A 26883-nucleotide genomic window follows, 5' to 3' on the forward strand; every position below is an offset into this window, starting at 1 on the left:
ACTTACCAGGATGCTATATTGTGCTTCTCAAAAAATAGAAAGGGAAGAAGTATACTTTCACTCTGTATTTTGTCACACATCTTTTTTCTAGAGTGAGCATGTAATCTGAAAAAAATCTATTTAAAGCTAGCCAGTTTAATTTGACGTAAAGGTCAAGCATTTAATTTTATTTATTTATTTATTTAGAGATGGAGTCTTGCTCTGTCGCCCAGAGCAACCAAGGGTGACTCAATGTGGCACTTATTAGGTCTTTTTTTTTTTTTTGAGATGGCGTCTCGCTCTGTCACCCAGGCTGGCATGCAGTGGCATGATCTTGGCTCCCCACAACCTCTGCCTCCCAGGTTCAAGCGATTCTCCTGCCTCAGCCTCCCGAGTAGTGGGACTACAGACGCACGCCACATGCTCAGCTAATTTTTGTATTTTTAGTAGAGACGGGGTTTCACTATGTTGGGCAGGCTGGTCTGGAACTCCTGACCTCGTGATCCGACCGCCTCGGCCTCCCAAAGTGCTGGGATTACAGGTGTGAGCCACTGCACCTGGCCTATATTAGGTCTTATTCTTTAAAAAGTAAAAGCTTTTATTGGGCTGGTTTTTGCCAGAAAGCATCAACCTTGCTTATAGGACCAAATTTTTGCAACTCTACGCATAATCAGACCTGGCACAATGGCTCACCGCTGTAATTCCAACACTTCAGAAGGCTGAAGTGAGGATCTCTTGGGCCCAGTTTGAGCCCACAGTGAGGCCTTGTCTCTACAATTTTTTTTTTTTTTTTTTTAAATTAGCCAGGCGTGGTGACATAAACCTGTGGTGCCAGCTATTCAGGATACAGTTGGGAGGATCACTTGAGACCAGAAGTCAAGGCTGCAGTGGGCCATGTTCACACCTCTGCACTCAGGCCTGGGTGACAGAGTGAGACCCTGTCTCACCACCCTCCCCTCAAAAAAAGCATAAGCAGGTCAGTCGCAGTGGCTCACGCCTGTTATCCTAGCAGTTTGGGAGGCCAAGGTGGGTGGATTTGCCTGAGCTCAGGAGTTCGAGACCACCCTGGGCAACACGGTGAAACCCCGTCTCTACTAAAATACAAAAAATTAGCCGGGCATGGCGGCATGCACCTGTAATCCCAGCTACTCAGGAGGCTGAGACAGGAGAATCGCTTCAACACTCGGGAGATGGCAGTTGCAGAGATCAGGCCACTGCACGCCAGCCTGGGTGACAGAGCAAGACTCCATCTCGGGAAGAAAAAAAAAATATATATCTATATATATATCTATATATATATATCTATATATATATCTATATATATATCTATATATATATATCTATATATATATCTATATATATATCTATATCTATATATATATCTATATATATATCTATATATATATATCTATATATATCTATATATATATCTATATATATATCTATATATATATCTATATATATCTATATATATATATCTATATATATATATATCTATATATATATCTATATATCTCTCTATATATCTATATATATATCTCTATATATCTATATATATCTCTATATATCTCTATCTATCTATCTATATATATCTATCTATATATATATCTATATATCTATCTATATATCTATCTATCTATATATCTATCTATCTATCTATATATCTATATATATCTACATATATATCTATATATCTATCTATATATCTATATATATATCTATATATATATTCTGCTAGCTACATCCCAGCCAAGTTAGCTTTTCTATCCTCCACCAGTTGGATATGTAATTTCTTGATTGTGCTAGTGCCAAAGGCTCTCCTTAGTGGTCTGCTTGCTGCCCTTCCCACCTGTTTTCCACAGGACAACCACAGTGACATTCTGAAAAATTAAATTTGATTAGGCAGGCCTTCTTTTAAGGACCTCATAAAGGTCATCCCTCCATCACCTTATTAATTCCTATTCATCTTTCAGACCACCGCTGAAACTTCACTTCTACACAGAGGCTTTCTTTCCCAGAAACCCAGACCAGGTCAGTTACCTGCTTTATGTGCGTGTATCCCTATGTTCCTTTACTTCAAAACCCTTACTAGCGTCATAATTTTACATATCTTTTTTTTTTTTTTAGATGGAGTTTCACTCCGTCGCCCAGGCTGGAGTGCAGTGGCACGATCTCGGCTGACTGCAGCCTCTACCTGCTGGGTTCAAGCAATTCTTCTGCCTCAGGTTCCTGAGTAGCTGGGATTACAGGTGCGCACCACCATGCCTGGCTAATTTTTGTATTTTTAGTAGAGACGAGGTTTCACCACGTTGGCGAGGCTGGTCTTGAACTCCTGACCTCAAGTGATCCACTGCCTCAGCCTCCAAAAATCTGGAATTACAGATGTGAGCCACTGCGCCAGGCCTGTAATTTTACGTATCTTTATGTGATTATTTGAATGTCCCTCTCTGACTAGATTATAAATTCTAAGGATAGTGTGTCTATTATTGCTTACCTTTTATCCCCAGCACCTAGTCTAACACTTTACAAATATATATTAAATTAATATTTTGATAAGTTACTCAAAGTGCTACATAAAACAAAATTATAGAAAATAGTACTTTGGTAACTGTTTCGTTTTATCATTGCTTTCATTATTTCTCTGTTAACCTCAGTTTACAACTGAAAAAGAGACAAATTGTATATTATTCAGGCAATTTATTAAACATTACCTATAGAATATTATGATCTGTATTTTACAGAAGTTAAAAAGTGATGTATTAGTATTCATAACAACTGCTCCATGCAGGAGTAATAGAAGTCAACATTAAGCCCAACTCTATTTTCAGACCAACCATGCAACTTTAGATCAGAGGACACACGGGACTCTGCATCTTAATTCCTAAATTTACAGTCAAAGACATTTTCAGAGATAAGTATTATGAATTCAATAAGAATCTAAAGTACGTTCTTAAGGCAAATAGCTATAAAAGAGAAGAATCCTTAGTCTCTCATCTGCTAAAAACAGCTTCACAAATAATTTGGAAAATCAGCCTAAAGGTAAATAGAAACTGCATTTCCCCTCCATTCTTGAAGCCAATCTTTTTCAAGAAATGACTAAGCAGCACCTGTTGTTGAAGACAGCAATAAAGCCTGAACCCGACACTCAAGCTTTGGTACAGAATCAGTTTTCTGGCTTGGACTGGTCAGGAGTCACTTCACTCAGAATCTTCATTAGTGATTTTAAGCGATTGTGCGTTAGCACTATCTTCTCTTTCAGCTAGGAAGAGAAATATATAGATATCAGGGCATCTTTTTTATTTTTACTTATTTTAAGAGACAGGGTCTCACTCTGTTGCCTGAGCTGGAGTACAGTGGCACATTCATAGTTCACTGCAGCCTCAAGCTCCTGCTCTCAAGTGATCCTCCCACTTCAGCCTCCTGATTAGCTAGGACAACAGTCATGTGTTTTAAATTTTCTTTGTAGAGACGGGGGTCTTGCTTTGTTGCCCAGGCTGGTGTTGAACTCCTGGCAGTCAGTGATCCTCCTGCCTTGGCCTCCCAAAGTGCTGGAATTACAGACATGAGCCACCACACCAAGATGGATATCTGGGCATTTTAAGCTTAACTGTCAATTTGCTGGTCACAAACACCATTTCAAATTTAAGCTAGTTTATATCTAGTAATTGGGAGCTGGCAATGTCTAAATGCATTTGAGGAATAAATTTCTTCTAATTCTGGAAGAACTTTATACAACAATGTAGCGCACAGTAAGATCTTCAGATGTGGCCAGGCGCAGTGGCTCACGCCTCTAACCCCAGCACTTTGGGAGGCTAAGTTGGGCAGATCATGAGGTCAGGAGATCAAGACCATCCTGGCTAACACGGTGAAACCCCATCTCTACTAAAAATACAAAAACAAAATTAGCCGGGCACGGTGGCGGGCGCCTGTAGTCCCAGCTACTCAGGAGGCTGAGGCAAGAGAATGAGTGAACCCAGGAGGCGGAGCTTGCAGTGAGCCAAGATCGTGCCACTGCATTCCAGCCTGGGTGACAGAGCGAGACTCCGTCTCAAAAAAAAAAAAAAAAAAAAAAAAAAAAAAAAGATCCTCAGATGTAAAGTTTCATGTGAAAAAAGACAAAACATTGCTGAGCAGCACTGCTATTGTGAAGATGAATAAAGTCTGGTCACAGTGCTTTGTGGAGACAGGCTTCTCCTCCTTTTCCAGTGGCAAGAATTTAGCTTTTCTTTTAACACTTTGTTAACAGTAACAAATGCCTCTCTGACTTTAACATTCTACTAATGGTCTGCAAAGTTAACTCTGGTTATTAGGTTTAGAACAGATAACTGTTGCAATTAGGTAATTTTTAAGAGTTCTTACAGCTATATTTAGAATGAAATTTAGTGTTGTTACTCAGCAGGGCAAGAGCAGTGGCTTCTGATAATCTCCATTCGCCCCTCCCAGCATAGGATTTCCACCCTACAAGCAAGCTGGGGGCAAGGGCAACTGGGTTCCCAGCTACTGGGGAGGCTGAGGCAGAAGCACTTGAACCTGGCACTCACACCTGTAATTCCAGCAGTTTGGTAGGCCGAGGCGGGTGGGTCACCTGAGCTCGGAAGTTCGAGAACAGCCTGGCCGTCATTTTTAGCAGAGATGGTAAAACCCCATCTCTACTAAAAATACAAAAATTATCTGGGCACGGTAGTGCGCGCCTGTAGTCCCAGGTACTCAGGAGGCTTTTTAGTATTTTTAGTAGAGACAAGGATTCTCCATGTGGGAAAATCGCTTGAACCCGGGAGGAGGGGGTTGCAGTGACCCAAGACTGTGCCACTGCATTCCAGCCTGGGAGGCAGAGTGAGACTTTGTCTCAAAAATAAATAAACAAATAAATGTTTCTGTATTTGCCATATACCTTGAAGAAAATTTCCACAGACTTAAGATGGTTGTTTCCTTTATAATATTCTTCCTGGATCCTATTCATGGAACTCCTCATACTGCCATTCCAAAGTCATTTCCCATACCAATTATTATTATTATTATTTTTGAAATAGATTCTGTCACCCAGGCTAGAATGCAATGGCGTGATCTTGGCTCACTGCAACCTCTGCCATCCAGGTCCAAGCGATTCTCCTGCTTCAGCCTCCCGAGTAGCTGGGGCTGGGATTATAGGCGCCTGCCACTGCGCCTGGCTAATTTTTGTAGTTTTAGTAGAGACGGGGTTTCACCATCTTGGCCAGGCTGAACTCCTGACCTCATGATCCACCCACCTCGGCTTCTCAAAGTGCTGGGATTACAGGTGTGAGCCACCGCACCCAGCCAATAAGAATTCTTTTTTTTTTTTTTCCACAGAGTTTCGCTCTCAATGGCGAGCTCTCGGCTCACTGCAACCTCTGCCTCCCAGGTTAAAGCGATTCTCCTGCCTCAGCCTCCCGAAAAGCTGGGATTATAGGCATGTGCCAACACGCCCGGCTAATTTTGTATTTTTAGTAGAGATGGGATTTCCCCATGTTGGTCAGGCTGGTCTCAAACTCCCGACCTGAGGTGATCTGCCTGCCTCAGCCTCCCAAAGTGCTGGGATTACAGGCATAAGCCACCATGCCCAGCCTTCTTTTTTTCTTTTTTTTTTTTTTGAGACAGATTTTCACTCTTGTTGCTCAGGCTAGAGTGCAATGGCATGATCTTGCCTCACCACAACCTCTGTCTCGCAGGTTCAAGTGCTTCTCCTGTCTCAACCTCCCAAGTAGCTGGGATTACAGGCATGTGCCACCACGCCCGGCTAATTTTGTATTTTTAGTAGAGACAGGGTTTCTCCATGTTGGTCAGGCTGGTCTCGAACTACTGATCTCGGGTTATCCATCCGCCTCAGCCTCCCAAAGTGCTGGGATTACAGGCGTGAGCCACCACGCCCAGGCAAGAATTATTTTTTTTTGAGACGCAGTCTCGCTCTGTTGCCCAGGTTGGAGTGCAGTGGCGCAGTCTCGGCTCACTGCAACCTCCACCACCTGGGTTCAAGCGATTCTCCTGCCTCAGTCTCCTAAGCAGCTGGGATTACAGGCGCCCACCACCATGACCGGCTAAAATTTTTTTTTTTTTTTGAGACAGAGTCTTGCTCTGTTGCCCAGGCTGGAATGCAGTGGCGCAATCTCAGCTCACTGCAACCTCCACCTCCCAGTTCAAGCAATTCTCCTGCCTCTGCCTCCCGAGTAGCTGGGACTACAGGCACGTGCCACCACGCCCGGCTAATTTTTTGTATTTTTAATAGAGATGGGGTTTCACTGTGTTAGCCAGGATGGTCTCCATCTCCTGACCTCATGATCTGCTCGCCTTGGCCTACCAAAGTGCTGGGATTACAGGCGTGAGCCACCATGCCCGGCCAGGAATTCTTAATAACTGTTTCATCGCTCTTATGTCTGAGACAGTTGAGCAATTACAAGGTATTTGCAAAGAAGACACCTCTATGGCAAGATGATGATATCCATTCCCAGCACAAAGGAGAATGCAGGAGTGCAGCAGTTGAGCAGCTTTTCCTTTCTTCCTGAACTATACCTTACAGTGTGGTTTTAGTATTTTGTTTTTCATTACAAATTCAATAGGGAAGGTCAAATCAAGTAAAAAGGATTATTGAGCATCATGCCATTTCATCATCCCCAAGTTCATTGGTAGAAGTTATCAAGAGTTGTCTGTATTTTAAAAAAGCATACAACCATCATGAAATTTTACCTCTGCAATCTTTTCTGATAGAGGAACATTTTGAATATCCATCTCTGATGCATTTACTATGGCTTTTGTTTTTAAGAGGTAGCTAGATAGGAAAAAAGAGAAAATATTAGTGTCATACCATGGTTAAGATTATAAAAGAACCAAACTTACCTTCTAAAGAAAATATGTGTCAAAAAAAGCCTGCCTTCTTAATGATTTTCATTTCAAGACTCATGATGTTACAGTTGGCCCACCATATCCATGGGTATAGCATCCATGGATTCAAACAACCACAGACTAAAAATATTCGGGAAAAAAAAACTGGATTGTGTCTGTACTGAACAGGTACACTCTTTTTCTTGTCATCATTCCCTTAACATTACAACAACTTTGTAAATTTCCTATGTAAATTTGTAATGTACATAGCATTTATATTACGTTAGCTGTCATAAGTAATCTGGAGATTATTTTAAAGTATAAAATATATACTTTTATACTTTAAAAAGGAGGATATCCAAAAGTAATATGCAAATATTACACCATTTAATATCAGAAACTTGAGTGTCCATGGATTTTGGTATCTGGTGAGGTCCTGGAACCACAGATACTGAAGGATGACTGCATTTTCTTGGAAAAACAAATTCAAAAATAAACAAATCGGAGAGGATCTCTGCCGCATCCTACCAGAGACAAAATTATCTCAGGGTAAATTAAAGACAAAAACCAGGCTCATATGAATAATTACGATGATTATAAGCTTTACACTTCATCAGTAGGATCCTGTAGCACAGTTTGAAAGAAAGTAATCCCAGTATGAGACATAGTGTTGGTCACCTATTCCCAGTAGCTGTTCCTCACTTTTTTTTTTGAGATGGAGTCTCGCTCTGTTGCCCAGACTAGAGTGCAGTGGTACAATCTCAGCTCACTGCAACCTCTGCCTCCTGGGTTCAAGCGATTCTCCTGCCGCAGCCTCCCGAGTAGCTGGGATTACAGGCTTGCGCCACCACGCCCAGCTAATTTTTGTATTTTTAGTAGAGATGGGGTTTCACCATGTTGGTGAGGCTGGTCTCGAACTCCTGACCTCAGGTGATCCCCCTGCCTGGGCCTCCCAAAGTGCTGGGATTATAGGCGTGAGCCGAGCCCAGCCTTCCTCACTTCTTTACTGCCAACAGAATCCAGATTTTTGCCATGAGCCTACTGTTACATATTTGCTTTCTCAGATGAGGTGATCATGTGACATAGTTCTGGCCAACAAGGGTAAGAAAATGGGACGGGTGTGCTGGCTCACACCTATAATCCCAGCACTTTGGGAGGCTGAGGCAGGCAGATGGCTTGACATCAGAAATTTGAGACCAGCCTGGGCAACATAGCGAAACTCCATCTCTTTTTTTTTTTTTTTGAGACACAGTCTTACTCTGTCACCCAGGCTGAAGTGCAATGGCGAGATCTCAGCTCACTGCAACCTCCGCCTTCCAGGTTCAAGCAATTCTTCTGCCTCAGCCTCCCAAGCAGTTGGGATTACAGGTGCCCACCACCATGCCCAGCTAATTTTTGTATTTTTAGCAGAGACAGGGTTTCACCATATTGGACAGGCTGGTCTTGAATTCCTGACCTCAGGTGATCCGCCTGCCTCAGCTTTCCAAAGTGCTGGGATTACAGCTGTGAGCCAACATGCCTGGCCAGCGAAACCCCATCTCTACAAAAAATACAAAAATTAGCCAGATGTGGCGGCATGCCTGTAGTCCCAGCTACTTGGGAGGCTGAGTTGGGAGGATCACCTGAACCCAAAAGGTTGAGGCTGCAGTGAACCATGATCGCTCCAGCCTGTGTGACAGTGAGACCCTGTCTCAAAAAAAAAAAAAAAAGAATAAAAAAAAGATTAAGAAAATTTATGCTGGCGGGGCGCAGTGGCTTATGCGTGTAATCCCAGCACTTTGGGAGGCCGAGGCGGGGGGATCACCTGAGGTCAGGAGTTTGAGACCAGCCTGGCAAACATGGTAAAACCCCATTTCTACTAAAAATACAAAAATTAGCAGGCTGTGGTGGAGCACACCTGTGGTCCCATCTGCTTGGGAGGCAAGGCAGGAGAATCACTTGAACCTAGGAGGCGGAGGTTGCAATGAGCTGAGATCACACCACTGTGTTCCAACTTGGGTGACAGAGCAAGACTCTGTCTCAAAAAAAAAAAAAAAAAAAACCAAAATTTATGCTGATGAAAAGGGGGAATTTTCTTGTGTTCCCATACTCTCCATATCCTTTTCCTTCATGTTTAGGATGCTATCATCAATAGATGTAATGACTGTAATTGCAGCAGCCATCCCGAATCCAAGAGGAAAAGGCCAAAGTTTCTACTTAATCAAAAAGAATGTCCTGACCTTTTATCCAACTCATTTTAAAGATTAAGAAATTAACCAAAATCCCATAATGCTTTTCAAATTTATGTTAAAAATGTTACTAAAAGCTTACTGCCCTAACAAAAATGCAATTATTGCTTCTCTAGAACATTTACTTTTGTACTGATTTCTAAAAAAGATGTGGGATTACTAACAGCACACATTTACAGTTTTTTTTCCCACTTTAAAGTTAATTCTAAATAGAAATTGCTTAAGAATCTAGAAATTGGTGGCACAGTGGCTCACACCTGTAATCCCAGCACTTTAGGTGGCCAAGCAGGAGGATCACAAGGTCAGGAGATCAAGACCATGCTGGCTAACACGGTAAAACCCCGTCTCTACTAAAAATACAAAAAAATTAGCCAGACATGGTGGCGGGCGCCTGTAGTCCCAGCTACTCGGGAGGCTGAGGCAGGACAATGGCATGAACCTGGGAGGCGGAGCTTGCAGTGAGCCGAGATGGTGCCACTGCACTCCAGCTCCAGCCTGGGCAAAAGAGCAAGACTCCGTCTCAAAGAAAAAAAAAAAGAATCTAAAAATTGAGGCTGGGCATGGTGACTAATGCCTATAATCTTAACATTTTGGGAAGCCCAGGCAGGAGAATCACTTGAACCCAGGAGGTGGAGGTTGCAGTGAGCTGAGATCACGCCACTGCACTTCCAGCCTGGGTGACAGAGTGAGACTCCGTCTTTAAAAAAAGAGAATGATCAATCCATCTCAGGATCTCAGGTATATATTTTGTGTTGGAAATTTGCAATGAAGAACAAATGGTATACCTAATGCACAGTGAGCAACCCATGGTAAAGGACTGGCTGATAAGTTTTATTGTTTAGTCAACCATAACTCAGCTAAAAACATCTATCTAAGCATAAGAAAAGAGAAAAAGCGGCCGGGCGCGGTGGCTCATGCCTGTAATCCCAGCACCTTAGGAGGCCAAGGCGGGCGGATCACGAGGTCAAGGAGATCGAGACCATCCTGGCTAACACGGTGAAACCCCGTCTCTACTAAAAATACAAAAAATTAGCCAAGCGTGGTGGTGGGCGCCTGTAGTCCCAGCTACTTGGGAGGCTGAGGCAGGAGAATGGTGTGAACCCAGGGGGTGAAGCTTACAGTGAACCAAGATCACGTCACTGCACTCCAGCCTGGGCGCCACAGCAAGACTCCATCTCAAAAAAAAAAAAAAAAAGACATGAGAAAAAGGAAACCTTTTAGTTTTATGAAAGGAAAATAAGCTTTTGAGTTAAGACATGCTCAAATCTCAGCTCTTCCACCTCTTTGAGCCCTAGTTTTCTTAAACTATATTAAGAACTCAGTGATATAAGCATAATGCCTTACATAAACTAGGTTGTCAATGCTTGTTTTTGTTTTTTAATGGTCAAGCAAAGACTTCTAAGGATGTTTCAGTTTCTTGTAATAAGTAAAAAAGCTCAAGTTAAAAGTACAATTTATTAGGAAAATAATGAAATAGCCAATGTAATTCATGAGAAAGGATAACCAGTAGGGTAGTTTTTCTGACACTATGAGGCTACATGATCATTATTTTTACTTTTCTCTGTGTCTGCTTCATGTTTTACTGCAGAGAAGACTTCCCTGCAGCTACATGCATCACATGGGAAATAGCTATCCCATACATAGAGCTTTCACTTCCAAACTTCAACACTAGTACTATCTACACGTAACTGGTATTTCTGGGCCCTTGTTTCAAATTCCTAAGGTAGAAAACTGGTTGGCTTAGTTTGGGTCAGGTATCCATTTTTCTTTTTTTTTTTTTTTTTGAGACAGAGTCTCGCTCTGTTGCCAGGCTGGAGTGCAGTGGCGCGATCTTGGTTCACCGCAACCTCTGACTCCCCGGTTCAAGTGATTCTCCTGCCTCAGCCTCCCAAGTAGCTAGGATTACAGGCATGCGCCACCATGCCCAGCTAATTTTTTTTGTATTTTTAGTAGAGACGGGGTTTCCCATGTTGGCCAGGATGATCTCGATCTCCTGACCTCATGATCTGCCCACCTCGGCCTCCCAAAGTACTGGGATTACAGGCGTGAGCTACCACGCCCAGCACCGTTTTTGTTTTTTAAGAGACAGGGTCTTGCTCTGTTCCCCATGCTAGAATACAGTGACACAATCATAGCTCACTGTAACCTTGAACTCCTGGGCTGTAGCTATCCTCCCACCTTAGCCTCCAGAGTAGCTAGGACTACAGGCATACACCACCATACACAGTTAATATTTAAAATGTTTTGTAGAGACAGAGTCTTGCTATGTTGCCTAGGCTGGTCTCAAACTCCTAAGCTCAAACAATCCTCCAACTCAGCCTTCCAAAGTGCTGAGATTACAGGCATGACCCACCATGCCTGGCCAGGTATTCATTCTTGATCCAGTACCTGGGAGTGGGAATCACACATGATACAAATCACACATGATACAAATATACAAGGCCCCACCTATTGGAGAGAGAGGCTGGGCACAAACCCAAAAGGTATCTACTACAACATTATTTTGCAAAAGCTTGCCTTCTAGAATGTTCTTTTTATCTTTTATTTATTCTTATTTTTTCCGAGACAGAGTCTAGCTCTGTCACCCAGGCTGAAGTGCAGTGGCTTGATCTTGGCTCACTGCAACCTCTGCCTCCTGGGTTCAAGCAATTCTCCTGCCTCACCTCCCGAGTAGCTGCGACCACAGGCGTGTGCCACCACACTTGGCTTATTTTCGTATTTTAAATGGAGATGGGGTTCCACCATGTTGGCCAAGCTGGTCTCAAACTCCTGACCTCAGGTGAACCCCCGACCTCAGCCTCCCAAAGTGCTGGGATTACAGGCGTGAGCCACTGCACCCGGCCCATAAGGGAGCAGTTTGAGATGGGAGGCTTCACCATGTTGCCTAGGCTGGTCTCAAACACCAAGATTCAAGTGATCCTCCTGCCTCAGCCTCCTGGGTAGCTAGAATTACAGGCACACACCACCACATCTGGCAACAAGTTTCTTTAATGAAAGAATACCCTCTGAATTCTCCCATGGTATGACTTTTAAGATATGGTATGATAAGACATGGAAGATAATCATAATGTTATAAGATTATATTTTGGTCCCACTGCTATCTTTTTTTTTTTTTTGTCACCCAAAGTGGAATGCAGTGGTATGATCACAGCAAAATGTAACCTTGAACTCCTGGGCTCAGGTGATCCTCCCACCTCAGCCTCCCAAGTAACTGGGACTATAGGGGCACGCCGCCACATCCAGCTAATTTTTTTAAATTTTGTATAAAAAAAACCAAGGGTCTCACTATATTGCCCATGGAGGTCTTGAACTCCTGCCCTCAAGCAGTCCTCCCACCTTGGCCTCACAAAGCATTGGCATTACAGGCGTGAGCCATCACACCTGGCCCACTGCTATCTTTTTGTCAAAGACAGTGCCTGACTTTAGCATCTTTTTGGTACAAACACTTTGTCTTTTTTCTTTTTTCTTTTTTTTTGAGACAGAGTCTTGTTCTGTCACCCAGGCTGGAGTGTAGTGGTGCAATCTCAGCTCACTGTGCAACCTCCACCTCTCAGGTTGAAGCAATTCTCTTGCCGCAGCCTCCCAAGTAGCTGGGATTACAGGTGTGCACTAGCATGCCCAGCTACTTTTTTTTTTTTTTTCCTTTGGACAGAATCTCACTATGTCTCCCAGGCTGGAGTGCAGTGGCGTGATCTCACAGTGGCGTGATCTCAGCTCACTGCAGCCTCTGCCTCCCAGGTTCCAACAATTCTCGTGCCTCAGCCTCCTGAGTAGCTGGGATTACAGGCGTCTACCACCACACCTGGCTAATTTTTGTATTTTTCGTAGAGACGGGTTTCACCATGTTAGCCAGGCTGGTCTCAAACTCCTGACCTCGAGTCATCCACCTGCCTCAGCCTCCTAAAGTGCTGGGATTACAGGCATAAGCCACTGTGCTCAGCCTACTTTGTCTTTCCTGAAAAATCTTTTAAAATTTATTTGATGGACTTTGTCTCAAAATAAATAAAATAAAATGTATTTGATGATCAATATCTAAGTCTACTCACCACACCATTTTGTCACTGGAAAGGCAGAAGTGACCTCTCAAGGCAGCCAGGGCAGCATGGGTAGAATACAGATGGAAACCAACGGGAATCCCACAAGAACCACAGAATAAAAGGTTGTAAGTACTAGGGGTGGGGAAAAACACAATATGGGTAAGAATAAAAAATCATATAAGAAATAAAAAATAACTAGTCTCTGAAGCATTCCTAACACCTAAGTCAGGGTGAAAATTACATTGTAATAGGAATGAGATGGAAAGAATGTCACATTCAAGAAAGGGTAACTCAGATTGTATTTAATTACATGCTGGATTGTGGATACCCTCTTATATTCTGGTCAAAGCAATCATGGATGTATAATTGTCGCTTCAGAAGAGAAAGGTAATTTACCCCTAATAAACACAAAAAGAGCTAACTAATCTGATTAACATTTAAACATTTAAAACTACAAATCATGTAAAATGGCTATCATTATATAAATTCACAGTTGTTGAAAAAATAATCAAGTTGACTGGGGCCTTACTAAACAAATTGTTCATAGAACTAAAATCAAGGTTTGTCTTTTGCTTATATTAAAAAAGAAAGTTAATGAAAAAAATGCGCCCTCTCCCTCTCCCTCCTCTCCCCACGGTCTCCCTCTCCCTCTCTTTCCACGGTCTCCCTCTGATGCCAAGCCGAAGCTGGACTGTACTGCTGCCATCTCGGCTCACTGCAACCTCCCTGCCTGATTCTCCTGCCTCAGCCTGCCGAGTGCCTGCGATTGCAGGCGCGCGCCGCCACGCCTGACTGGTTTTCGTATTTTTTTGGTGGAGACGGGGTTTCGCTGTGTTGGCTGGGCTGGTCTCCAGCTCCTAACCACGAGTGATCCGCCAGCCTCGGCCTCCCGGGGTGCCGGGATTGCAGACGGAGTCTCGTCTCGTTCACTCAGTGCTCAATGGTGCCCAGGCTGGAGTGCAGTGGCATGATCTTGGCTCGCTACAACCTCCACCTCCCAGCCGCCTGCCTTGGCCTCCCAAAGTGCCGAGATTACAGCCTCTGCCCGGCCGCCACCCCGTCTGGGAAGTGAGGAGCGTCTCTGCCTGGCCGCCCATCGTCTGGGATGTGAGGAGCCCCTCTGCCTGGCTGCCCAGTCTGGAAAGTGAGGAGCGTCTCTGCCTGCCCGCCATCCCATCTAGGAAGTGAGGAGCGCCTCTTCCCAGCCGCCATCCCATCTAGGAAGTGAGGAGCGTCTCTGCCCGGCCGCCCATCGTCTGAGATGTGGGGAACGCCTCTGCCCCGCTGCCCCGTCTGGGATGTGAGGAGCGCCTCTGCCCGGCCGCGACCCCGCCTGGGAGGTGAGGAGCGTCTCTGCCCGGCCACCCCGTCTGAGAAGTGAGAACCTCCACCCGGCAGCCTCCCGGTCTGAGAAGTGAGGAGCCCCTCCGCCTGGCAGCCACCCCGTCTGGGAAGTGAGGAGCGTCCCCGCCCGGCAGCCACCCTGTCGGGGAGGGAGGTGGGGGTCAGCCCCCTCCAGGCCAACCGCCCCACCCGGGAGGGAGGTGGGGGGGTCAGCCCCCCGCCCGGCCAGCTGCCCCGTCCGGGAGGGAGGTGGGGGGGTCAGCCCCCCGCCTGGCCAGCTGCCCCGTCCGGGAGGGAGGTGGGGGGGGTCCAGCCCCCCGCCCGGCCAGCCGCCCCGTCCGGGAGGGAGGTGAGGGGGGTCAGTCCCCTGCCTGGCCAGCCGCCCCGTCCGGGAGGTGATGGGCGCCTCTGCCCGGCCGCCCCTACTGGGAAATGAGGAGCCCCTCTGCCCGGCCACCACCCTGTCTGGGAGGTGTACCCAACAGCTCATTGAGAATGGGCCATGATGACAATGGCAGTTTTGTGGAATAGAAAAGGGGGAAAGGTGGGGAAAAGATTGAGAAATCGGATGGCTGCTGTGTCTGTGTAGAAAGAAGTAGACATGGGAGACTTTTAATTTTGTTCTGTACTAAGAAAAATTCTTCTGCCTTGGGATCCTGTTGATCTATGACCTTACCCCCAACCCTGTGCTCTCTGAAACATGTGCTGTGTCCACTCAGGGTTAAATGGATTAAGGGTGGTGCAAGATGTGCTTTGTTAAACAGATGCTTGAAGGCAGCATGCTCCTTAAGAGTCATCACCACTCCCTAATCTCAAGTACCCAGGGACACAAACACTGCGGAAGGCCGCAGGGTCCTCTGCCTAGGAAAACCAGAGACCTTTGTTCACTTGTTTATCTGCTGACCTTCCCTCCACTATTGTCCTATGACCCTGCCAAATCCCCCTCTGCGAGAAACACCCAAGAATGATCAATAAAATAATAAATAAATAAATAAATAAAAAAGAAAAAAATGCGCAGACTAAAAGAGAAAGAAAAGGGAATCCCATTACCCTAGCAAGCCATCTATTTTGTTTTCCTTATCCTCTGAAAAGATTACTGATGAAGAGTCAGATGTTGATTTTAGCTCTCATTATAATTCTTGAGCAAGTCATCATATTTGCTGGTATATAAGACATATTTAAATATTAGAAAGAAACATTTTGGTCAGGCACAGTGGTTCACACCTACTGTAATCCCAGCACTAAGAGGGGCCAAAGTGGGCAGATAGCTTGAGCCCAGGAATTCGAGAGCAGCCTAGGGCAACATGGTAATACCCCGTCTTAAAAAAATAAATAAATGTTTTACAAGAAAAGCACTTTAAGAAAATATTTCATCATGCATGTGCTAAAAGCAATTTTAAAGTGGTTTGGTAAAGGAGAAATAAATTGTATTAATATATAGTATGAAGGTTTGTTTTTTTTTTTTTTGAGACAGGTTCTTGCTCTGTCGCCCAGGTTAGAACGTAGTGATACAATCATAGCTCACTGCAGCCTTGAATTCCTGGGCTCAACTGATCCACCTGCCTCAGCTTCCCAAAGCTGGGACTACAGGTGCATGCTACCATGCCCTACTAATTTTTTTTTTGGCAGAAATGGGGTCTTACTTTGTTTCCCAGGCTAGGAGAATTCTATTAACAAAATACAACATAAAAATCACATAGCTAGCCCGGGCATGATGGCTCACGCCTGTAATCCCAGCACTTTGGGAGGCCAAGGCGGGTGGATCACCTGAGGTCAGGAGTTCGAGACCAGCCTGGCCAACGTGGTGAAACCCTGTCTCTACTAAAAATAAAAAAATTAGCCAGGCCTGGTGGCGGGTGCCTGTAATCCCAGCTACTTAGGAGGGTGAGGCAGGAGAATCGCTTGAACCTGGGAGGCGGAGGTTGCAGTGAGCGGAGATTGTGCCACTGCACTCCAGCCTGGGCAACAAGAGCGAAACTCCATCTTAAAAAAGAAAAAAAAAATCACATAGCTAAAAAGAAATACTCATGTCAGTGGATACTAAAAAAGAACAAATAACAATATATTGAGTTTATTGGTAAATGAAGTCCCACACCACACATATAGTAATGTAATCTTGTGAATATAGTTAACCAAAAAGCAAAATATGAAATAAAGTGTCATTAATTTGAAATTCCACGTAGGAATTAATTAATTCAGACAAAGCACAGTACTTATAAACAAATGTCTCAGTGGAAATTAATTTAATTTCCATTTGGGCGCAATGGCTCACGCTTGTAATCCCAGCATTTTGGGAGGCAGGCAGATCACTTGAGATCAGGAGTTTGAGAACAGCCTGGTCAACATGGTGAAACTCCGTCTCTACTAAAAATACAAAATTTAGCTGGGTTTCCAGAAGGTTTTTGATTTACTTTGCCCAGATCCATCAGAGGAATAACTATCTATAGTAGCTATAGATAGTAATAGTAAATGAGCATTGACTTCAACTTAAAGTCACCAGCTGCAATAGCCCCTAACAACAAAGCCTGTCCTTTGAAGTTTTTTTTTTCTTTTTCTTTTGGATGGAGTGCAGTGGTACAATCACAGCTCACTACAGCCTTGACATCCCAGACTCAAGTGATCCTCCCACCTCAGCCTTCCAAGTAGCTGGGACCACAGGTACACACTAAAATGCCCATCTAATTTTTAAATTTTTCGTAGAGACAGTTTCTTGCTATGTTGCCCAGGCTGGTCTTGAACTTCTGTGCTCAAGCAATCCTCCCACCTTGGTCTCCCAAAGTGCTGGGATTACACATGTGAGTCACTGTGACCAGCTCCTTTAAAGCCAGGTAATGACTTCTCCTTTCTACCTATGAAAGTCTGAGATGGTATCTTCTTCCAACAGAAGGCTGTTTCATCTGCACTGAAAATATGTTGTTTAGTGTACCCACTTTCATTTTCTGTAGCTTCTGCATCAGTACTTGCTGTTTCACTTTGGACTTTTGTTATGGAGAAGGTTTCTTTCCTTAAATCTCATGAACCAACCTCTGCTTTTTTTTTTTTTTTTTTTAAGATGGTCTTGCTCTGTCACCCAGGCTGGAGTGTGGTGGCACAATCACAGCTCCATTGCAGCCTCGACCTCTCTGGGCTCAAGCCAGCCTTCCTTCTCAGCCTCCCAAGCAGCTGGGACTATAGGTGTGCGCCACCACATCCGGCTAAATTTTTTTGTATTTTGTAGAGACAGCATTTCACCATGTTGCCCAGGTTGGTCTCAAACTCCTGGGTTCAACCAATCCACCCACCTCGGCCTCCCAAAGTGCTGGGATTACAGGCGTGAGCCATTGCACCGAGCCAACATTTGATACTCTAAACTTCTTCTGCAGCTTCCTCACCTCTCAGCCTTCACAGAATTGAACAGAGTTAGGGCCTTGTTCTGGATTAGGCTTTAGTTTAAAGGAATGTTGTGGCTGATTTGATCTTCTACTCATACCACTCAAACTTTCTCCATATCAGCTTATCACTGGAATAGCACTTTTAATTTCCATTTATTTATTTGTTTGTTTGTTTGATGGAGTTTCGCTCTTGTTGCCCAAGGTGGAGTGCAATGGTGTGTTCTTGGTGCACTGCAACCTCCGCCTCCCGGGTTCAAGCGATTCTCCTGCCTCAGCCTCCCAAAGAGCTGGAATTACAGGTGTGCGCCACCATGCCCGGCTAATTTTGTATTTTTAGTAGAGATGGGGTTTCACCATGTTGGTCAGGCTGGTCTTGAATTCCTGACCTCATGTGATCCACCCGCCTCAGTCTCCCAAAAGTGCTGGGATTACAAGCGTGAGCCACCGCGCCTAACCCCATTTTTTTCTTCATATTCACAATTTGGCATGACTTCACATGCCTTCCTCACTAAGCTTAATCATTTCTAGCTTTTGATTTAAAATGAGAGACTTGCAACTTTTTCTTTCACTTGAACACTTAAAGGCCATTGTTGGGTTATTAATTGGCCTGAGAAGGCAAGACTGAATGGCTAGTTGGTGGAAGTCAAAACACAGGCATGTATTGATTAAGTTTGCTGTCTTCAATGGGTGCGGTTTGTGGCATCCCACAATTACAATAGTAACAGCAAAGATCACTGATCACAGATCAGCGTTAACAGACATAATGATGAAAAGGTTTTAAAAACTGCCAGAACTGGCCGGGCGCAGTGGCTCACGTCTGTAATCCCAGCACTCCGGGAGGCCGAGGGAGGCAGGTCATGAGGTCAGGAGATCAAGACCATCCTGGCTAACATGGTGAAACCCCATCTCTACTAAAACTACAAAAAAATTAGCCGGGTGTGGTGGCGGGCCCCTGTAAGTCCCAGCTACTCGGGAGGCTGAGGCAGGAGAATGGTGTGAACCCAGGAGGCTGAGCTTGCAGTGAGCCTAGATCACGCCACTGCACTCCAGCCTGGGTGACAGAGCGAGCCTTCGTCTCAAAATAAATAAATAATAAAAATAAAAACTGCCAGAATTACCAACATGTGACACAGAGACACAAAGTGAGCACATGCTGTTAGAAATGGTGTCAACAGACTTGCTCAACAAAAGCTTGTCACAAACCTTCAATTTGTTAAAAAAAAAAAAAAAATGCAGTCCCTGGGCTGGGCGCAGTGGCTCACACCCGTAATCCCAGCACTCTGGGAGGCCAAGGTAGGTGGATCATTTGACGTCAGGAGTTCGGGACCAGCCTGGCAAACACGGCGAAACCCATCTCTAATAAAAATACAAAAATTAGCTGGGCGTGGTGGCACGCACCTGTAATCCCAGCTACTAGGGAGGCTGAGGCAGGAGAGTTGCTTGAACCCGGGACGTGGAGGTTGCAGTGAACCAAGATCATGCCACTGCACTCCAGTCTGGGCAACAGAGCAAGACTCCGTCTCAAAAAAAAAAAAAAAAAAAAAAAAATTGCATTACCTGGGCTGGGCATAGTGGCTCACACCTGTAATCCCAGCACTTTGGAAGGCCAAGGTGGGCAGATCACTTGAGGTCAGGAGTTCGGGACCAGCATGGCCAACATGGCAAAACCCTGTCTCTACTGAAAATACAAAAGTTAGCTGGGTGTGGTAGGGCACACCTGTCATCCCAGCTACTAGGGAGGCTAAGGCAGAAGAATTGCTTGAAGCCAGGGGGCAGAGGTTTCAGTGAGCCAAGATCATGCCACTGGACTCTAGCCTAGGTGACAGAGTGTGACTCCATCTCAAAAAAACAAACAAACAAACAAACAAAAAAGCAGTATCTGCAAGTGCAGTAAAACACAGTATATTTTATTGAATATTACTATAAAACAAGGAAAAGAAAATTGCAATAAGTTCAGATAGTGAGATTAATGATATAGCGGTGCCTCAGTGGCTAAACCATGGTTTATGATTAAAAAAAATTTATCCTAAGTTGACCACTGTAGAAGAAAAAAAGAACTTCATTCCCACACTTTGCCTCTGATCATGTGTATAGTCTGTGGCTCCTTATTGTTTTTTGTTTCTGATTTTTTGAGATGGGAGTTTCGCTCATTCCCCAGGCTGGAGTGCAATGGCGTGATCTTGGCTTACCACAACCTCCGTCTCCTAGGTTCAAGTGATTCTCCTGACTCGGCCTCCCAAGTGAGTAGCTGGGATTACAGGCGTGCACCACCATGCTTGGCTAATTTTGTCTTTTACTAGACACGGGGTTTCCCCGTGTTGGCCAGGCTGGTCTCGAACTCCTGACCTCAGGTGATCCGCACACACCTAGGCCTTCCAAAGTGCCGGCATTACAGGTGTAAGCCACCGTGCCCGGCCCCATGTTTTTAACAATCTTACCACAGTAGGTACTACGTCTCTAACCATCCGTGCTGAGCTGCTTTGGGTTGCCTTGCTCTGCCACTAAGGGTTAGCATCACCTAGCTTACTGGGCCTTCCATCATTACATTGGATCATGGGCACTGGAGGATATTATGGGAGGAAAATACTTCCAATACACTACCAAATACAACTGTTTCTCCATATCCTTATCAGTAGAATGAAGTCAACTAGATTATGTTATTTTTTGGTTATAACAGTCTGTGAATCTACAAGACAACAGGAAGTAATACCAAAGTGATGAAGAGTTGATTTACTGTATGTGATTTGTTTCAAAATACTCCAGGAATTAAAAAAAAAAAAAAAGTGAAGAGTATAGAGGAAAATAATTGTCAAAATATTAATAACTGTTGAAACTGGGTACCTGGGGCTTATTATAGTGTTTGTGGTATGTTTAAATTTTTTTTTTTTCTGAGATGGAGTCTTCCTCTTGTCACCCAGGTTGGAGTGCAATGGCGTGATCTCGGCTCACTGCAACCTCTGCCTCCTGGGTTCAAGCGATTCTCCTGCCTCAGCCTCCCCAGTAGCAGGGATTACAGGCGCCCACCACCACGCCCAGCAAATTTTTGTATTATTAGTAGAGATGGGGTTTCGCTATGTCATCCAGGCTGGTCTTGAACTCCTGACCTCGTGATCCTCCCGCCTCGGCCTCCCAAAGTGCTGGGATTACAGGCGTGAGTCACTGTGCCCAGCCAGAATTGGGATATATCTTTAAAAAGAAAAGAGGCTGGGCGCAGTGGCTCACGCCTGTAATCCCAACACTTTGGGAGGCTGAGGTGGGAGGATCACGAAGTCAGGAGATTAAGACCATCCTGGCCAACATGGTGAAACCCCGTCTCTACTAAAATACATAAAATTAGCCAGATGTGGTGGCATGCACCTGTAGTCCCAGTTACTCGGGAGGCTGAGGCAGGGGAATCACTTGAACCCGGGAGGCAGAGTTTGCAGTGAGCCAAGATCCTGCCACTGCACTTCAGCCTGGGCTACAGAGCAAGATTCCATCTCAAAAAAATAAAAAATAAAATAAAAAAATTGAAAAAGAAAAGAAAGGCTGAGTGCAGTGGCTCATGCTTGTAATGCCAGCACTTTGGGAGGCAAAGGTGGGCAGATCACTTGAGTTCAGGAGTTCAAAACCAGCCTGGGCAACATGTTGAAACCCTATCTCTACAACAAATTAGCTGGGCATGGTGGTGCATGCCTTATAGTCCTAGCTACTTGGGAGGCTGAGGTGAAAGGATGGCTTGAGCCTGGGAGGCGGAGGTTGTTCTCCATCCTGGGTAAAAGAGCCAGACTCCATCTCAAAAAATAAATAAATAGAAAAAAGTTTCTTATAAAGATCCTCACCAAAATATTTATGGATGGAATGATGTAATTTCAGGTATCTGCTTCAAAACATTGTGGAGGATAGATATTTTGTTTTAGAGATGAAGTCTCGCTATGTTGCTCATGATGGTCTTGAACTCCTGGGTTCAAGTGATCCTCCCACCTTGGCCTCCAAAAGTGTTGGGATTACAGGCGTGAGCCAGCATGATAAGCCAACTATGATTTTAGATGAAACAAGATTGGCCAAGAGTTGATAAGTGCTCTAGTTTAGTGACAGGTAGACAGAGGTTCATTATATTCTTCTCTCGGGTTTGAATTTGCCATAACAATTAGAAAAAAATGTACTTCACTTATAATACAAACAAAATTCCATTTAAATATGCTGTTGAGCACAACAAAAGCTCAGGGTAACAAAGCTATTTCTAAGTGTCAACATACTATAATAATCCTTTTTAAAATTAGTTACAATAAATCCTCTACCAGTAAGAGAACAATAAAATGTAGATGGAAGTAACCTTGTATCTGTCTACTTTATGACTTTGAATCTAAGAGGTTCATGCCAATTGTAGAATGTTTAAATGTCGGAGGGAGTATATTTTAGGAGTATTCAAATATGACAGATTGAGAGGGATCAATTTATTTCACATGCCTCATTAAGAATAAAGTTAAGGCCTGGCGCAGTGGCTCACACCTGTAATCCCAGCACTTTGGGAGGCTGAGGCAGGTGGATCACAAGGTCAGAAGTTCGAGACCAGCATGGCCAACATGGTGAAACCCCGTCTCTACTAAAAATATAAAAATACAAAAATTAGCCAGGCATAGTGGCGTGCGCCTGTAATCCCAGCTACTCGGGAGGCTGAGGTAGGAGAATAGCTTGAACCCAGGAGGCAGAGGTTGCAGCAAGCCAAGATCCCGCCACTGTGCTCCAGCCTGGGACAGAGCAAGACTCCATGTCAAAAAAAAAAAAAAAAAAGAATAAAAAGAACCCGAGTCTGCTGTCTCTAAAATTTATGCTCTTTTAGCTGCATCAGTAATCATCCTCTTAATTCATTCTCTGACCCCATCTAGGTAATGAACCTACACTTAGAAAAAAATCAAGTTGTCTTGAGCTGTGCCATTTCATAACCCTCTTCGCAAGTCCCATATAGCTCATCTTACTCCACAAATACAGAAACACATGGGGCTTTCCCTCTAGTTTTTTTTTTTTTTTTTTTTTTTCAGACGGAGTCTCGATCTGTCATCCAGGCTGGAGTGTAGTGGTGCGATCTTGGCTCACTGCAACCTCTGCTTCCCAGGTTCAAGCCATTCTCCTGCCTCAGCCTCCCAAGTAGCTGGGACTATAGGCGCTTGCCACCTCGCCCCCCTAATTTTTGTACTTTTAGTAGAGACGTGGTTTCACCATACTGGCCAGGCTGGTCCCGAACTCCCGACCTTGTGATGTGCCTGCCTTGGCCTCCCAAAGTGCTGGGATTATAGGTGTAAGCCACTGCACCTGGCCTTCCTCCAGTTTTTTACAAAGCATCTAAACCAGCATTGTCTAATAGGAATATAATGTGAGTCACATATGTAATTTTAAATTTTCTATTCATTTTGCTTTTTTTTTTTTGAGAAAGAGTCTCGCTCTGTTGCCCAGGCTGGAGTACAGTGGGATGATCTTGGCTCACTGCAACCCCCGCCTACCGGATTCAAGCAATTCTCTGCCTCAGTCTCCCGAGTAGCTGGGATTACAGGCGCCCGCCACCACGCCCAGCTAATTTTTGTATTTCTAGTAGAAACAGAGTTTCACTATCTTGGCTAGGCTGGTCTTGAACTCCTGACCTCGTGATCCATCCGCCTTGGCCTCCCAAAGTGCTGGGATTACATGCATCAGCCACGGCGCCTGGCCTAATTTTGCTTTAAAAAATAAAATAAAAACAGGTGAAATTAGTTTTAAAATATTTTATTTAACCCAATATATCAAAAATGTCATTTCACCATGTAATCAATTTTTTTTTTTAAGACAGAGTTTCGCTCTCGTTGCCCAGGCTGGAGTGCAATGGCATGAACTCGGCTCACCACAACCTCCACCTCCCGGGTTCAAGCGATTCTCCTTCCTCAGCCTCCTGGGATTACAGCCTAGCTGGGATTACAGGCATGTGCCACCATGCCCGGCTAATTTTGTATTTTTAGTAGAGACAGAGTTTCTCCATTTTGGTCAGGCTGGTCTCGAACTCCCGACCTCAGGTGATCTGCCTGCCATGGCCTCCCAAAAGTGCTGGGATTACAGGCGTGAGCCACCGCTCCCAGCCGTAATCAGTATTTTTTTTTTTTTTTTGATACGGAGTCTCGCTCTGTCGCCCAGGCTGGAATGCAGTGGCGCAATCTCGGTCACTGCAAGCTCCGCCTCCCGGGTTCACGCCATTCTCCTGCCTCAGTCTCCTGAGTAGCTGGGACTACAGGCGCCCGCCACCATGCCTGAATAATTTTTTGTATTTTTAGTAGAGACGGGGTTTCACCGTGTTAGTCAGGATGTTAGTCAGGATGGTCTCGATTTCCTGACCTTGTGATCCGCCCGCCTCGGCCTCCCAAAGTGCTGTGATTACAGGCGTGAGCCACCACGCCCGGCCCGTAATCAGTATTTGTAAATGATTAATTTTTCTGTACTAAGTCTTCGAAATCCAGTGTGTATTCTGTGTTCACAGCATATCTCAATGCAGATTTAATAATATATAATAGCTACATATGACTAGTGATTACAGTATAGGACAGCACGGGTCTAGATTCATTAGCCTCCTCTCCAAGAGCACATTCAGGAACCTTCTGCCTCTGGCCCCAGAATACACCCAATTCCAAGCAGGCAATTGCTCCTTCTTGCTTTGTCCCCTTTGGGTGGGAAGGGGACTCCTATAGCGATAGGGAGTGTCTTTTATTCAGGAAAAAGAAAGGGAGCTGTGGGTCTAACTCCGTTTTTGAAGTTTGTCCAAGCTGCAGAAATCTTCCTGGTTACTGGACAAAGCAACTAAGAATTCCTATACTTTAACCCTAACGCTGAATCAAACTGGTCAGAATGAAATCAGTTGTCTCAATGTTAAAGCCAAAACTCAAAATTGAGGAGCCTTGCAATACCAAATTCACTGACTACTTTATTGTCACTTGTAAATCATAGTACAGGCAGGTCGCAAAGTTTACCAGGCAGTATTCAAGTACATAACATTCTAGTTGTGTTTTTCTCCAGTTTCTGGGGTTACTGAAGAATTAGCCCTGGCATAGCTTATTACAAACTAACCATAATCTCAAACTTAAAAGTTCTAATATCAAGCGTGGGCAACATACTAAGGCCTCTACAAAAAATTTAAAAATTAGCCGGGAGTGGTGGTGTGTGCCTGTAGTCCCAGCTACTCCGGAGGGTGAGGTTGGGAGGATAGCTTGAGCCAGGAAGGTAGGGGCTGTAGTGAGCTATGATCGCACCACTGCACTCCAGCCTGGGCGAGAGCAAGACCCTGTATCAAAAAGTTCTAATATCTAAAAGGATTGTAGTTTATAATATGTTATTCTCACTGTAAACCAAAAGGTTATTTTTTTCTTTTGTCCACTACTAGATACATCTTTCTTAGCCTCGCTTCACTTGTACAAGCCACCTGGGAGAAGTGGCCCTCAGGAAGATCCTAAAACGAATACACAAATACAACTTTTTCATTTCATTAATACATCAAGTTCATATAAGAGTCAAACAGGTAAAAGCAGCATCCCAAACTGTTTTCTCCTCGTACATGTCAGTTCCACGCTCCTCAGTCTCATAAAGTCAGGGACTAGAGACCAATGTAATTATCAATACGTACCTGCCTTTGAGTGAACCTTCAATGCCAACTAGGAAGGGAGCTTCCAAAACGACGTTATTTGTGACTCCTAGGAAGACAAACACGGGTCAGAACCCATACTCTGCGGGCCTTGAAATGGAAAATCTCTCCTCTAGATAGACTCATCCTGGCCGTAAATATCAGGAGACTCCCCGATTCCCTGCCCCATCCCCAGGCCAAGGAGTTATTTGCTTCCAACTTTTCATCCCGTTTTCTTCCCCAGGTGGTTCTCCGCCACCCGGTGGAGAAAGCGGGAACACTCTCTCGGGCTAGCCTCTGCCTTTCCCCAACGTTTCACTGCACTCACTGGAGAAGACCACGGCCCCGAGGGACCGCGACAGGTCCCAGGCGAGGTGCACCGAGTCGGCGAGCACTGCGTGACACTGTGCGCACTGGAACACAGCGCACCTCTCAGGCTGCAGCCAAGACGGCAGCTGCGGGCCGGCGGCTGGCTCCTCAGCCCCCAGCCCTGCGGGGCCGAGCGGCGAGGACCCATTCACCACCTGCGTATCCCACTCCATGGAGGTCGTAAAAGAAGCTTGGTCAATCGCCCTCTCAGTGCCACCACAAAAGTCCCCCCGGGGCGGCGTTGCACAACGTGAGCGACGCCGCAGCGGCTGAGCCGCCATCTTCCCGCAGCCGGCGCCTTCCTTTCGAATACACGCCAGGCCCCGCCCCAAGCACAGCTCCTGCGTCCTCATTGGACATCATGGGCAATCCAAGCACTGGAGTCCGAATCCGCGCACTCGTTACCTGAACAGGCGTTACAGGCCCTTTGGCGCCTGCGTATTCGTGAAGTGTGAAAAAAGCGCGCCTCTGTTGGGACGGGAAATCAGCCTTTCTATTGGTCAGGGTTAGAAACCCCGCCTTTGAGGCATTTTCAACCAATGGAAGCGCGGCATTCTTCATTTAAACTGTCTATAAATTTCTGCCTAGTCAAAGTTAAGAGTGGCGCCAGGGATTTGAACCGCGCTGACGAAGTTTGGTGATCCATCTTCCGAGTATCGCCGGGATTTCGAATCGCGATGATCATCCCCTCTCTAGAGGAGCTGGACTCCCTCAAGTACAGTGACCTGCAGAACTTAGCCAAGAGTCTGGGTCTCCGGGCCAACCTGAGGGTACGGCGCTGGCGGTGCGGGTCCCTGAGCGGGCGCGGCGGGGAATAGCGGCCTCGGGGAGATGCGGTGCGAAGGGACCGAGAGGGAAGCCCGGGGACTGAGGCAGCTCTCCCTGCCCCTCGGGCAGTAGATGTGGTTCACGGTAGTCCCAGTTAGAACTCTGATAAACGGAAGAGGAACTGTAGTTTTCACCTCATTTTGAAGCTGGCTTGTCTGGGTGCTCACATGATAAGCTCTATTCCGAGGGATGGTTTATTGTTTTTTGTTTTGTTTTGTTTTGAAATTACTGTATACCTCTCAGGGCGTCGATTACGAAACTCAGGCCCAGAAAGCACA

The 26883-nt window shown here is 45.1% G+C and overlaps 2 protein-coding genes across 8 annotated transcripts in view; one reads left to right on the forward strand and one right to left on the reverse strand.

The window, feature by feature from the left end:
• Window positions 1-2659: 2659 nt before the first annotated feature.
• On the reverse strand, window positions 2660-26130 carry OIP5 (Opa interacting protein 5). 2 transcript variants are annotated; one of them, XM_003826609.7, is made up of 5 exons: window positions 25737-26130; window positions 25412-25478; window positions 13088-13210; window positions 6679-6760; window positions 2660-3238 (listed from the first exon to the last, which is right to left on the reverse strand). In XM_003826609.7, the coding sequence occupies exons 1-5, from the start codon at window positions 26128-26130 to the stop codon at window positions 3143-3145; spliced, it is 762 nt and encodes a 253-aa protein (XP_003826657.2). In that variant the 3' UTR covers window positions 2660-3142. The 2 variants fall into 2 exon arrangements, with proteins under 2 accessions (XP_003826657.2, XP_063452627.1); XM_063596557.1 differs by lacking the exon at window positions 13088-13210.
• Window positions 26098-26883, forward strand: part of NUSAP1 (nucleolar and spindle associated protein 1) — a 48702-nt gene continuing 47916 nt past the window's right edge. For 4 of the 6 annotated variants that reach the window (XM_034938556.3, XM_034938557.3, XM_034938558.3 and 1 more), the window contains exon 1: window positions 26098-26547. In XM_034938556.3, coding sequence (XP_034794447.1) covers window positions 26455-26547 — 93 coding nt within the window. In that variant the 5' untranslated portion in view covers window positions 26098-26454. The remainder of the gene's footprint in view (window positions 26548-26883) is intronic. The other 2 variants (XM_034938554.3, XM_034938555.3) reach the window with 2 other exon arrangements.

This window comes from Pan paniscus, chromosome 16, assembly GCF_029289425.2.
Source record: "Pan paniscus chromosome 16, NHGRI_mPanPan1-v2.0_pri, whole genome shotgun sequence".
In the NCBI taxonomy this organism is placed as follows: domain Eukaryota; kingdom Metazoa; phylum Chordata; class Mammalia; order Primates; family Hominidae; genus Pan; species Pan paniscus.

Excerpts from the sequence above, each read along its gene's own strand:
- OIP5 (XM_003826609.7), bottom strand. The coding sequence starts at position 26,130 with ATGAGGACGCAGGAGCTGTGCTTGGGGCGGGGCCTGGCGTGTATTCGA. Across the intron at positions 13,211-25,411 it reads GAAGGTTCACTCAAAGGCAG|TACTTACAACCTTTTATTCT; the intron begins GTACGTATTGAT and ends CCCCACCCCTAG. Across the intron at positions 6,761-13,087 it reads TCCAGTGACAAAATGGTGTG|CTACCTCTTAAAAACAAAAG; the intron begins GTGAGTAGACTT and ends TTTCCTATCTAG.